This window comes from Seriola dumerili, unplaced genomic scaffold (assembly GCF_002260705.1).
Source record: "Seriola dumerili isolate Sdu_G_001 unplaced genomic scaffold, Sdu_1.0 BDQW01000111.1, whole genome shotgun sequence".
Classification (NCBI taxonomy): Eukaryota; Metazoa; Chordata; class Actinopteri; order Carangiformes; family Carangidae; genus Seriola; species Seriola dumerili.
This window is the reverse complement of record NW_019174366.1, coordinates 527,662-541,659: the sequence shown is the minus strand read 5'-3', so window position 1 is coordinate 541,659 and position 13,998 is coordinate 527,662. Positions and strand designations below refer to the sequence as shown.

At 39.7% G+C, this 13,998-nt stretch overlaps 1 protein-coding gene across 1 annotated transcript; it reads right to left on the bottom strand.

The window, feature by feature from the left end:
- Positions 1-8,908: 8,908 nt before the first annotated feature.
- LOC111223576 (histone H2A.Z) lies at positions 8,909-10,772 on the bottom strand. Its single transcript, XM_022747783.1, has 5 exons — positions 10,661-10,772; positions 10,281-10,358; positions 9,996-10,109; positions 9,761-9,890; positions 8,909-9,649 (listed from the first exon to the last, which is right to left on the bottom strand). The coding sequence occupies exons 1-5, from the start codon at positions 10,661-10,663 to the stop codon at positions 9,588-9,590; spliced, it is 387 nt and encodes a 128-aa protein (XP_022603504.1). The 5' UTR covers positions 10,664-10,772; the 3' UTR covers positions 8,909-9,587.
- Between the last annotated feature and the right edge of the window lie 3,226 nt (positions 10,773-13,998).

The following is a 13,998-nucleotide window of genomic DNA, read 5'->3' as shown; positions in this document are numbered from 1 at the left end:
GTGTCAGACAGTGAACACACCTGTAAATTTTCTCTACAAGATTTATCCTAGTTCTGTTTCATTTTTGATAAATATCAAAGCCTGCCTCTATATTCTAATGAAATTTAGATTCCTTTCATTTCATGTTTTTTCTTTGTAAACCGCTTTGAACTTGAAAAGTAGGCACAGCATCAACCTTTGGGGCTGGAATTCAAAGCCAACCAGGCTCTTAACATGTTAACAAAAATAAACATATGTACAGCCTGGTACAAAAAACTGTTTTTGTCTCTAGAGCTAATTTCCTCCTTCAGGACAACTGTTTATATAACTCACCTGTTTACATTTGATTAAGGCTTAAAGTTATGGAGGATTGAGGGCGTGGCCTCTTTGAGTGACAGGTGGCTGAGTGTATACTTTACTTACTGTCTGTGGTATTTATACTATGGGCTCATCATCTTCTCCTGAAATACAAAAATAGAATTGCGTCTATGAGCGACAATGTCATACTCTGTTATCCATGTTGGTCTTCTTTCATTGACAAACCAAGTTTTTTCTGTTTCTCTTATTTTAGGGACAAACCCCTAAAATAAGAGAAACAGAAAACTACAGATTTCCCACGTGTTTCTGATCCTATCTCTGTTTCTGTTTTCTTTTCACTGTGAATCATCATAAACACTTCTTGTTCACTTGGAGGGAAAAAATGACATTTCTTTATGTCCAATGTTTAATTCAAGTATGTTTAGTGAGGGGAGCTGAATAATACTTACTTTATCAATACATATAAATAAGGTGTGAAAGTCGAAAATTCGGACGATCCAGATCATCTAAATCAACTCCTTTGCAGTGTTTATTCATATTTACCTTCGCAGCTCAATGCTGTCTCCTCCAGGGGGAAGCTGACAGCAAAATGAAGACCACCAAAGCATGAGCGGCCTCTGTTTGCAAAGGGATTTCAGCCCCCTCACCACTCAGCCATTGTCATCAAATTTGCACAGAGCTGCAATAATTCAAAGACACTTATCATATGCTTTTAGCTTGCTTGTGTCCCCCGTTTCCCCCTGTGGCCAATTGTGTTGACCTTCCTGTCAGCTCCCCTGTGGAATTCTGGGTGGCGAGCATCTCTGCCTCCTCCCTCTAACCCCCCACTCACAGAATGCATACAAATGAGCCTTTCCAAAATCAGATCAAGTTATGTAAAGAACAAAAGCAAGCAGACTTCAAAGGGGAAGGACGACCAAGGATGCTGCATGCAGAGGCTTCAGCAGCTCTCTCAGCCGGCCCAGTCCTCAGACACTGTGGTGGATTTGATTATTGTTTTTAACTCCTCTCCTCCCCCTGGCTCCCTGAGACCCCCTGCACCACCAAAATGGGTCCAGCCTTTTGGAGCGAATCCCAATCCCAAACCTGGTCTTTGATTTTGGGGGGCTTGGCACTGCTCCTTCTCCCCCTGCTTTGTTCCTCTTGATGGATCTAGGCAGGCTGGCGAACCATGACCCTAGCCAGCCCACCCCGTCTGTGTGAGTACACACACACTCACACATACACACACACATTCATACACACACACACATACAGACAATGCCAAGCTGCCACAGAACGCAACGGGAAAGGAGGGGAAAATGGAATAAGAAAAAAACTCACAAATGTGCTGTAAGCGTCTGTGAATCAAAGTCTCATCCCTGACAGAGATTGCAGGCGCGGTGAGTGTCGTTGCTGCTTTCATTGTGTCTGTTCTGATAAGTTAGCCATGTGTGATGGGCGAGGAGGAGAGTCTGGACTACCGCCTATTCAGCAGCTCTGAACCACCTGCCACCAGATGGACCAAAGTGTGAACTTGAACAAGGAAGAGGGAAAAAAACACTTCAATTCCCAGCCCTCCCTGTGGCCGCCTCATTTTCTCTCTAACTGCGTTATCAAACCTGGCGTTCTGTTTGCTTTGTGGTGCGCTCAGTGCTGAGTTGACAAGCGTTTACAGTTGCTCGCTGCAGAATATTTCATGCTGGGAACTTTTTGTTTGCTGAGGGCAAAAACAAAGCAGCTGCTCAACAGGAAATCACTGAGATATCTGGCAATCACTCTCAGTCTCTAGCATTTATTTAGTGCTTCATTGCTGCTCTCATACTGATGCATACTTCACTTCTACATTCATAAAACTCTGTACAACATAGCTCACTGATATTCATTCAAATTTTTCATGACTTGGGACCTTTTTCTGTAATTTTGGTCATTATTTCTATCACTTATAACAACACTGCTCACCATGGTAATTGTGGAGGTCTGTAAACATAGTAACATCGCTGTAGCAAAGTTCAATCAGGCAACAAACACAAGCAGTCAGACAAACAGACAGAAACAAGTCAACATTCTAGCCAAATTATCTAAACCAGTGGTTCCCAATCTTTTCCAGGTCATGACCCACTTGAAAAGCTCAAAAATGTCGGCAGCCCACATCCGACCCCGTAAAAATATGCAGGACAAATAATACCTCCTCATATAACTTTTTACCTGAATGATAACGATGGAACATTCAGGACTGAACTGAAGCAGGAGAAGATCAGTTTTTCTCTTTTCTCTGACGGAGGAGAGATCACTTGTTGATTCACCATGTGTCTCTGACTGTCTTTCCTTGTTGCTAATAGCTAGTCCATGTAGATTCTCCAGTCTTTACCATGGATGTGATCTTTTAACACACAATCAGACTGAGATAGTAAATAAGTACACACTGTGGTCTGGCACCGACAACACAAAGGTCATTGGCTGATCACAGTGAAAGGACTTAAAATTTAAAAAAAAAAAAAAAAAAAACAAAGCAATGAAAGTAGTTTTTGTAAACATTATTCATATTTTCATTTTATTTTTTTTATAATTACATCTTTTCACCAAAATTGTGCTGTTTTGCAAATGATTTGTTGACTCCCTTGCAACACCTTCACAGCCCACAGGTTGGGAACCACTGATCTAAACCACGGCTCAAGCCTAGAAGTGGTTCTGTAAACTATGGTTAATGTAAACAACAGACTGAGCCCTTGTTTCCTCTTCCAAATAGTTTTAACTGTTGGTTTGCAACAACCTCTCTGATTGTCATGTTTAAAAATATTTTATCTAGACCCCAACAACAAAGATTTATTATTAACTGATTTGTTTAAGAATTTAATTATTAAGAAATAAAGTGAAAGGTGCAAACAATCATAAAAAAAACATAAATAAAAATAAACTAAAAATAATATTTGGGGACTTACAAGAGACAGATTAAAATCATACAAAACCAAGGGTATGGCCCTTTAAGGTCAAGGTCTGAGTTACATCTAACAACATACAGTACATCTTGCAGTAAAAAACAATACATTTTCCTCTTCCTACCAATGATGAAACTGACTGTAACCATTAATACAGTGTGTACTTTATTAGTAAACCCGTACTGTATGTGTAGACATCAGACCTGCCACAAGACAAGTGATTTCAGAGAGAGAGGAAGAGAGCTGTGGTCTTCCTCACAGTAAATTCTTCATCTAACCTGTGATGACATACTATTATGAGCTCTGTAAGACCAAATAAATACTAAATCCATGCAGTGGGGCCATATGTGCTAATGGCTTCCAGAGAGCACCGGAGACACTGTCCAGCCTGAAGGTAGGTAGGTGAGCGCTGCAGCTTCACTTCCTGCACTTTAATTAGAACCAAATGAACCCCCCCCCCCGGTCTACTCTTAATTGACTTAATGGTTGACTGGTGGCCTGCCTGGCTAGAGCTGGAGGGAAAGCCTCATTAGCACTTTGCTTTTCACCAGGCCTACAAAACAAATCATCAATAGCTAAGCAGACAAATGTGCTTGTTAAAGACTCTAAAGGTTAATTATGGATCAGCCAACCATATTTTGAAGTTCATTACCCCCATTTTGACTTGTGAAGAGGCTTTTGAACCGCGTTTGTCCTGATGCAGAGGCTTGATACTTTGTCCACATCGGTCTGGATGCACTGGTGTATGACTCCAAATGCAACCAAAATAAGCAAAAAAGGAAAAGAAATTATAACTAAACTTTATTAAGATACAGTGCTTGATTTGTTAAGTGCCCACCAAATCTTCCTCCCAGCCTTTTGTTGATCCTAGGAGTTTTTTTCCCATAGAAACTCAACTGTGAACTGTGCTGGATTTCAAATCCTCACATCTGGATGGAACACTAAGATGTTTAACTGTGGTTAATATCGTTATTCCCTTCTTTTCTGTCACCTGTCTTCTCTCCATCTTTGAATAAAACAAAACTGCCCAAAGTAAGGGGAGACAGGGGATGGTTGTAACATTGGTCAGTTGTAACACTTCCCATTTCTCCAATCAGGAACAAGTTAGGAACCACCTGATTCACTCTATACCTGCTCAGTTTAGTCCTTATTCCACATGTGAGGAAGTAGCTTGCTGTGTCAGACAGTCTATTTTAGAAGGAAAAAACTCATTTTGAGTTGAAAGTTGTTGTTTTTTGTTTGTTTAGTTGTTGTTAAGTGTTGAATAAAAAGCTTCAATATCAAGTTTTAGTCATAATCCTTATGTCATAATGTCACATTTCACCCCAGGATATACTACATTAACCTGGACATTTCACTCCTTGTGTTTGAGACTAAACCACAGACATGTTCTGTTTGTGTTGCAGAGATAACACCTACACCATTGAACAGTAGAGACATGGAACTAGGGTATTTCACATTTTGAACACACTGGCTTAAAAGATACAGACAGAAATGTTAAAAATGTTACAACCATCCCCAGTCTCCCCCACACACCTGGAATCAAGACATTGTTAGCATAGCTTAGCATAAACACTTGAAGCAGGGGGATGAGCTAGCCTGGCTTTGTCCAAAGTTCAAAAATACATCTTCCAACATCTCTAAAGCTAACTGGTTGGTGAGTCTACAACCATGCTACCATTTTTGTGAGGCTGTAGCTAAATTCTTGTGTCTTCAACTGAGCATGCACAGAATGAGTGTCATCACTCTCATCACAGCATGTTTCTGATTGGAGGAATAAGATTTGTTGCAACCGTCCCCAGTCTCCTTTATAATATGTACCATTCCGTGTGTTAGCATGCTAATATTTCCTAAATAGCACTAACCACAAGGTACAGCTAGGCTGATGGGACATTAGTTCTGCAGGTATTTGGTAATAAACTAAAGTATCTAAAACGTTGACATGATTTTATTGCAATCCAACCAGTAGTTGTTGAGATAGGTCACTCTGAACTAACTAGCTGCTTGCATGGCTAAAAATATCAATATATGGTTTTACCAGGAAATTAGATGATGAGACTGTTGAACAACAGTCAGGTACAGCAGCACTATCAGAGAGCAAAGCCAAAACCTGTGCTCACTGACCATTTATGGCAACCATAATTACACCTGATGACGCACTTCACAGAATACTGGGTGGATGGATATACTGTTGTACATCAAGAAATAGTTCCAGTATATAACTCCATCTATACACACACACTCAGCTTTACATTTACTTTCCTGAAGAGATTAAAGAGTATGTTTCACTTTTACATTTATTTTCATGAAGAGATTAAAGAGTATGTTTCAAAATGATTGACTATCCCTTTAAATAGCATATTCAATATTCAATATTGTTAGACTCAGTGCATGCTGGAATAGTCTCCAGCCCCATGTGAACCAGTATGACTTCTGGTGCTCTTGCCTATGGATCAGTTTACTAATTGTTCCTCTCATTATTTCCTCATAAATGAGGCAAAATGAGGAGTGCACCCAGGTAGTGTTTGGCCTCATTTGTCCAGTTAAGGACCTAAGCCTCTCCTGCATGTTTGATTGGTTTGGACAAGCCAGCAAAACCAGCTCTGGTGCTGCGTGCGAGCCAAGTCTATTTCACACTGAAAAGTTTTCTTAATTATTTTTAAATGTCACATCTGATTTCACTCACACAAAGAGCAAAAAGAAAACAATTCTTAATCACTCCTTAATTAGCAAGGAATTTGTGATTTTCTTTCCTTTTTGAACCATTTTTGAAGATTTAATTAAATGCTCACAGTCAGCCGGTTTCTGTTCCAGATTTAAATAAATGATAATAATAAGAACAACCAGAGTGTTAAAGGAATGGTTCAACATTTTAGAAAAGCTGCATATTTGCTTTCTTTCTGAGAGTGAGATGAGAAAACTGATACTAATCATATGTGTGTTTGTTTGTGTGTGTGGGCATGTGTGTGTGTGTGTGTGTGTGTGTGTGTGTGTGTGTGTATGTATGTATGTATGTATGTATGTGTGTGGTGTTAAGTCTTGTTGTGTGTGGCTGGTGCGACTGTGGTTGCGTGTGTGTGTGTGTGTGTGTGTGTGTGTGTGTGTGTGTGTGTGTGTGTGTGTGTGAAAAAAAGTTACGTGTTGTCAAGGTTGTTAGGCAGCAGGAGTTGTGATTTGCGACGCAACAGTAAGGGCTGGAAAAATCCTCTGTAGACCAGACAGTCTAGTTTCGGTTCGGCCTTCATGTTCTTTAACGGCTATGAAGGGCCACACATTCGAGGACCACGTCCTCCGAAAGATGCGGCCCCTGAATAGGGACACAGCTATAATGTGGTTAGCCTAGCTTAGCATAAAGAATGGAAGCCTACCAACACCTCTAAAGCGCAACGATTACGACAATGTTTTGATTCAGATAAGGGTTGAACCAATATGTTATGAAGACATTTAGCTTACTGAACATATTAGGATATATTACAAGAATTGTAATTACAAGAATGTATGGTTAATGAAGTTCTACAAATTAAAAAATAAGAATTAAAAATCAGTAAAAAAATCAGAAAAATTTTTGAAAAGGTTCCCTGTGACATTTTAGATCTCTAGTAGAGTTTTTTAAGAGTGGGCCCCTGATTTATTTATCTCATGCAGGCACGGGAGGACACACATGATGTCATACACACTGAACTACAGGTGGAAGTAATACACAAAGGTAGGGAAGAAAAAGACTACAAGCTAGAAAACATGGATGTAAACAAAGTTGGATTTAAAGGAGCTATTTGTAAGTTTTGCTGTTGCTACACAACTTTCGTAGCATTAACAGCTGTTTACCTTCTAGTCTATAAGAAACATTGAGGGTTCAGGATCAAACTTCATTCCTTCACTACCAACAGTTGTCTCCAGAGGTGAAAAAGCAACCCTTTTCTATCACTTGTTTCAAACACTTTGATAGCAACTCACTGTAGCATCCAGACTGCCCTGAAGAAGCAGCTGCTCACAGGACGTAATATAACCTATGGCCTCTAAACACAATGATGGCTTAAGCTCTTGGCAAGACTGGTAAGTAAACAGCTGTTAATGCTAACGTTGGCTACGTAGTGATAGCAAAATCTACAAGTAGCGCCTTTAAAATTGTCTTATCAAATTTATGTGGAAGGAAATACACTTAACATGTTTGTCGGACCTCAAGGACACACACTGTGCATTTTAGTGAGTAACACTAATGTAAACATAACTTTTGTTTATTTACATGAAAACTCCACTAGGCCCCTTTGATGCAGCTTTAAAGTGCTTTAAATAATGACTGTCTATTTAAAAGAAAACTACAGTTTTGGCTAACACTTCTATTGGTTATGCTAACATTGTTACTGAAATCTCAGAGCGTGGTCACATCACTTAAGATACAGCCAACAGGGCAGGAATCTCCAAACAGGCTTTTAACAACTCTTTCACAATGGTGACTTGAGCGCTTAAATTTGGAGCTTAATGGGCTTCTTCAGCAGATGGAGTTTGCTCTATTGCCATGGAAATGTTAGCATAACCAATAGAAGCATTAGCCAAAACTGCAGTTCATTCTTGATCATGTGGTATGACCGAAAACTCCAGAAGAACTACTAAATGGTGAGATAAATCTTCAAAAGTTGTACAAAATTTTACTAAAATATGTAATTTAATTGTCAAATTGTAATCAAAATGTAATTAATTAATGTGATGGCATTGGTCAATTAATGTTAGCCTATATGGGGTGTGCTATATGTCCAATAAAGACCATTCCCACCAAAAAAAGAAATGAAAGAAAAGTAGGGCTAACAACTTCACTGACTACTGACAATATCAATGATCAAGTCCTATAAATTACAATCTTTACATATGAGGCAAAATTGGATAATGCAGCTTTTAAAAAAATCTATAAGTTTGCTCAGTGTCCATTTAAATCCCAATCAGTTATACAGGTTTTGTCAACCTGATAAAAACATGAAATGGTTTTATCCCTGTAATTTAAATCAAATTGAATATTTAATTATGAATGTAAGACTTATTATTGAGAATGTAATAAATGTACATTTTGGATGTTTGACTAGTATAGTTTCTGTGAACACATCATTTCTCTTACAGCTTTTGTTACTGGTGCCATTCATAACATTCACTTTCAGGAGAACTTCCAAAATGAGTCTGATGCTTGATAAATACGGGCCCTGACTTCTGTGTTTGTTGGCTCTGTGTATCCCAGCTGACACTTCATACTGGATACAGGAGACCTGTGGTGGTGTCACGACGCCATCTAGTGATAGTTTGATGTTCAGGTTAAAAGAGGTAATTGATTCCAAGATTTTAGTCACAAACTACTCCTGTCTGGATTCATGGATTCTCATGATTTACATTGCATTTTAATGTCATTTTGTTCATGAAAACTTTGTAGAATTGTGTTTTAAAAAATGTTTTTCTAAGCACTATCAAATGGAACTTCCTTGTAAAATCTTGCCCAAACATTGAGATTGTCTTTCAAAAATGGACTGAAGGTATTTACTGAATTATTCTACGTCATGTTTTAATAGCTAAAAGGACAGAAACTGAAGTCATACTGGCTCTACTGAATTTAGAAATTAACCTTCATACCAGATCTTTACTCTTCAACCTGGAGTACAACCAAACAGCCTTCATGCAATTCAGCAAATAAGCCATCCATACACCACAATATGTAAAATGTTCTGACTGTGCCAGTCCAGTCTTTATTCAGAATCCAAAAATGACAAATATTCCCAGTTTTTCAGTCCAGTGGTAAACTGATGTTCAACATGCTTTGCAATTCATGCAACTGCACAAGACTGAAACTGATGGTTTGAACGCTTAAGATGGGTCTATGTACGCCATGACACTTTCCATGTACAAGCTGTGGTAGCGGTGGTTGATCTTTGCTTTTGTTGATTCTTTGAAACTGTAAAGGATAATAATACTAAAGCCAAACATTTTCACCAACCACACTGGGGTAGCCAACTGAATACCTGCAGAGTAGAAAGTGATAACATAACAGAAACACGCTCATGAACAAGTAAGAACTGAAAGAGCAAACTGCAAATGCCCAATAAGAGCTTTATTAAAACACCACTTTAAAACATGGGAACGCCACAAAAGGAAGTTGACACAAAAACTGCAGCACCAGAAAAGAAAAGAAAAGAAAAGAAAAGAAAAGGAAAAAAAAAAAAAAGCCAAAACACAAAAAAATGAGCTTCTCTGAAGCCACTTTTAAAAAAATACCCCAGGTGAGTAAATGCAAGCTCAACCATACAAATAACTCCTAAAAGGTGTTCTAATCTAAGACATTTAACCACTTGATGCAGACTTCGTCCTGAGATGGCACGACTTCCAGAGCACTTCAGGTTATACGGTCTTCTGCTGGCCCTTCTTTCCAATCAGAGACTTGTGGATGTGAGGTATCACACCTGGGAAACAAAGAACAATGGATGAGCCATTAACAATGAGAAGTTGATACAATAGGTCATTTATAATTAAAGATCAAAGCATAGTAAATATGTTCACAACTGTTTCCCTACCTCCACCAGCAATAGTGGCCTTGATGAGTGAATCCAGCTCTTCGTCTCCTCTAATGGCCAGCTGCAAGTGGCGAGGGGTGATACGCTTCACTTTAAGGTCCTTTGATGCATTTCCTGCCAACTCTAGAACCTGAAAGAGAGCCAGGCTTTAGATAACAGCATGTAACAGCAGCTCTCCAGAGACGGTTTAGATCATTTCTTATGAGTTGGTGGAAGATAACGGGGGCAATGTCACCTCGGCAGTGAGGTATTCAAGAATAGCCGCGCTGTACACCGCTGCAGTGGCTCCCACTCTGCCGTGGCTGGTGGTTCTTGACTTAAGGTGTCTGTGGATACGACCCACCGGAAACTGCGGCGATAAGAAAGAAAAAGAAAGAAAGCGGGCTTCAACGCATGGAAACAAAGGGTTCACTGGCCTGTCGGTGAGAGACGGCCACCAGCTGAGTAACCTCTGCGACGGCTGGTTGTTAGCTTGTGTGTTAGCACCGCCGAGGCAATGAATGAGTGTCAATGGACAAACCTGCAGTCCTGCTCTCTGCGAGCGCGAAATAGCCTTCGTCTTGGTCTTCCCGGAATCTTTACCTGCTTTACCACCAGCCTGGAAAACACCGACACTGTTGATGAGCTCACAATCGTCACATCCTGTATTATTAAGGAATAACATTGACTAAAGTGGTCAGTTTTACCGCGCCTTTCTCTAGCCATACTGTCGTTTGGTCAATGCAACCAATAACGATATGTTAGCTAGCATGCTAAGCTAGTACAACAGCTAATGTTAGCGGCTAACAGTTAGCTATTCACTGAAAAGCTCCGGCGGCTATTTACGACTAACTGCCAACAAACCACTAGCACACACACACACCGCTGTGATATGTCGCTGAGACGACATGAAATACGTACCATGTTTAAAATCCACTAATAACGTCTACCGCTGCAGCACAAAACCAAATGCCTTGGTACGGATTGTTAGTTTGAACTACAACACCCGCCTACAATTGTCCTATATATATAGGCAATCTTTATCCGGGGAACTGAAGGGAGACCACTAGCCAACCATATTTCGCTATGTGTTTCCTGCCGTGGCGCTCAGCCAATGAACGAGAAAATACCTCACTATGCAGGAAAAGTGTTAAATTTCCGTACAAAGTGTTCATGGGTAATGTAGTTCTTATTCCTATTGTCTTTTTTTTACCATAATAAAAGGTATTAATTCTATTTTTTTTTCAAATGCTTTATTATTCAAAACATTTTTCATTTCATCGTATTAAAACAATTAAACATTGAAAAAGGAGGAAACAATCATAACTTCTGATAGAAGAAACATATGAAGAAAAATATGAACAATAGATAGCCTACAAATAAAAATAAACACAATAAAAGGAAATAAATGCAATATATAAATAAAGATGATGAAATAACAATAATAAACAAAAGTATTTCAAAAGGACAAAACCAAAGTTTATACAAAGGGGTTCCATGAAAGAAAACAAAGATATTAAAGAACATTTTTTAAGGCTTTACAAGTTTCTACTGTTTTTATTGCTTTACTGTTCTTTAGTCCATGCATTGAATCAATATAGTGTCCTGAAATTAAATTAATTCTGAAAATAGTATCAAGCCATATAGATATATATTAAAAACTTGGCTTTTCATACAAAACACCTTATATCAAGTAGCTATAAGGTGTTTAAAACCAATATGGCATTAATTGTAATATTTAAAGTTACATTTAAAACGTATCTTGTCGAGCATCCTTTCCTGGAAGAAGACACTGTCCATTTGTTATCATTTTTCTTGAAACTTTTTTGGTGTCATTGGTGTCATAAATATCCCACAGAACATTAAACAATTTCATACTATTTTCTGTTCAGTAGTTAGCTTTAGTCAAATGTGGTAAAATGTCAAAGAAAACACTCAACATGTTGTAAACTCCCTATCATTTCCTTTTCTTACTTTCTGGCAGGATAGGAAGAATTTTTAATACATTTTAGACTAATATTATATTATATTAGATAGATAGATAGATAGATAGATAGATAGATAGATAGATAGATAGATAGATAGATAGATAGATACTTTATTTATCCCCTAAGGGAAATTCATGTGTCCATTAGCTTATTGTTGATAATAATAATAATAATAATAATAATAATAATAATAATAATAATAATAATAATAATAATAATAACAGTGAATAATAAAACAATAATAATTAGATTAGTCCACTTCCGTTGGCTGAGGTGTTGTATAGCCTGATGGCAGTGGGAACAAAGGATCTCCTGAACCTCTCTGTTCTGCAGCGCAGTGAGATGAGACGTTTGCTGCAGTTGTAGCTGCTTCTCTGTCCTGCCAGAATGGTGTGGACAGGGTGGTTGGTATTGTCCAAGATGGCCTCCATCATACATTGCATATGTCTCACCACAACAGTCTTGAGTGAGTCCAGACTACTGCCAAGCACAGACCCAGCCTTTTTGACCAGCTTGTCTCTCTGCCCCAGCAGACTGCAGCATAAAAAGGTACAATGGCAACCACTGACTGATAAAACATGTGCAGCATGTCACTGCAGACGTCAAAGGACCTGAGCCTCCTGACTAAAAAGAGCCGGCTCTGCCCCTTCTGGTAGATGGCATCCATGTTCAGGGACAAGTCCAGTTTACTGTCCAGGTGCACACCTAGGTATTTATAAGTGTGCACCACCTCAATGTCCTTCCCTCTAAAGTCCATGACCATCTCCTTGGTCTTGGAGGTGTTCAGAAGGAGGCAGTTCTTGTCGTTCCATTCACTGAAGGCCATCGTCAGATCCCTGTACTCCTCTTCCTGCCCATTCCTGATACGCGCCACAATAGCTGTGTCATCTGAGTATTTCTGGATGCGGCAGGACTCACAGTTGTAATTAAAGTCATCCGTATACAGGGTGAACAGGAACAGAGCCAGAACAGTCCCCTGTGGAGCCCCAGTGCTGCTCATCACTGTCCCTGAGACACAGTTACCCAGCCTGACGTACTGTGGTCGTCTTGTCAGGTAATCCACAATCCAGGACATGAAGCAGGAATCCACCCCTATCCCTTCCAGCTTGTCTTTAAGAATGGGTAGTTGGATGGTGTTAAATGCACTTGAAAAATCAAAGAACATAATCCTTATGTAACTACCTGGCTAATCCAAGTAAGAAAGGGCTCGGTGGAGCATGTAAATCATCCAATATGTTCCTTGTAGGTGAAACTGTAGGGGTTCCAGTGGATGTTCAACCTGTGGCCTCAGAAGGTCGAGAAGCAGCCACTCCAGGGTCTTCGTGATGTGTGATGTGAGGGCCATTGTTCTGTAGTTATTTATCCATCCTACTTTAGGTACCACAGGATGTTTTCCACAGGACTGGGATCCTCCCTGTTTGTAGACTTAAATTGAAGATACTCTGGAGAGGCTCAGCCAGCTAGGCTGCACAGTCCTTTAACAGCCGTGGACACATACCATCCGGGCCTGTTGCTTTTCCAGGACGCAGCCTCATGAGCTCCGCCTTCCCCTCCTCTGTTGTAAAGGACAGGAGACTTGACTCCAGTGTGGAGTGAATCGCAGCTGCAGTGTCAGGTTGTGAAGGAGATGCCGTAGGAGAAGCTGCAGCTGAAGCAGTGGGAGAGAGAACAGGTGAGGCTGTGTCAAACCTGTTGTAGAACAGGTTGAACTAATTGGCCTTGTCCACATCACCTAATGTTGCCTGGCTGTTCTTCTCTTTATAGTCTGTGATGGTCCTCATGCCCTTCCACATCTCTCTGGTGTTGTGCTGCAGCTTCCTCTCTACTTTCTTTTTGTAGTCCTCCTTCACCTGCTTTAATCTCCTCTTCAGCTCAAGTTGTACACACCTGAGCTTCTCCCTGTCTCCATCCTTGAAGGCCTCCTTTTTCTGGTTGAGGAGGGTCTTGATGTTAATGGTGATCAAGGGTTTGTTGTTTGGAAAGCAGTGTACAGTCCTTGCCAGTATTACAGTGTCCATACAGAAGTTAATGTAGTCTGTGGTACATTCAACCATTCTTATATTATATCATATTGTAGAGTCGTGATCTATCTCTATCCATTCTCTTACTTGATTGGCCCACATTGGATAAGAAGGATAATTATTTCCCAGTACATTAACACTTTTACCGATGTTAACAGTGTGGTTTCACAGTATGTTTATTGTAGTGTTGTTCCCCCTGTGGCCACGTGAGGGCGATGTATGGTCATGATTACCTCAGCCAAGGAGGTTA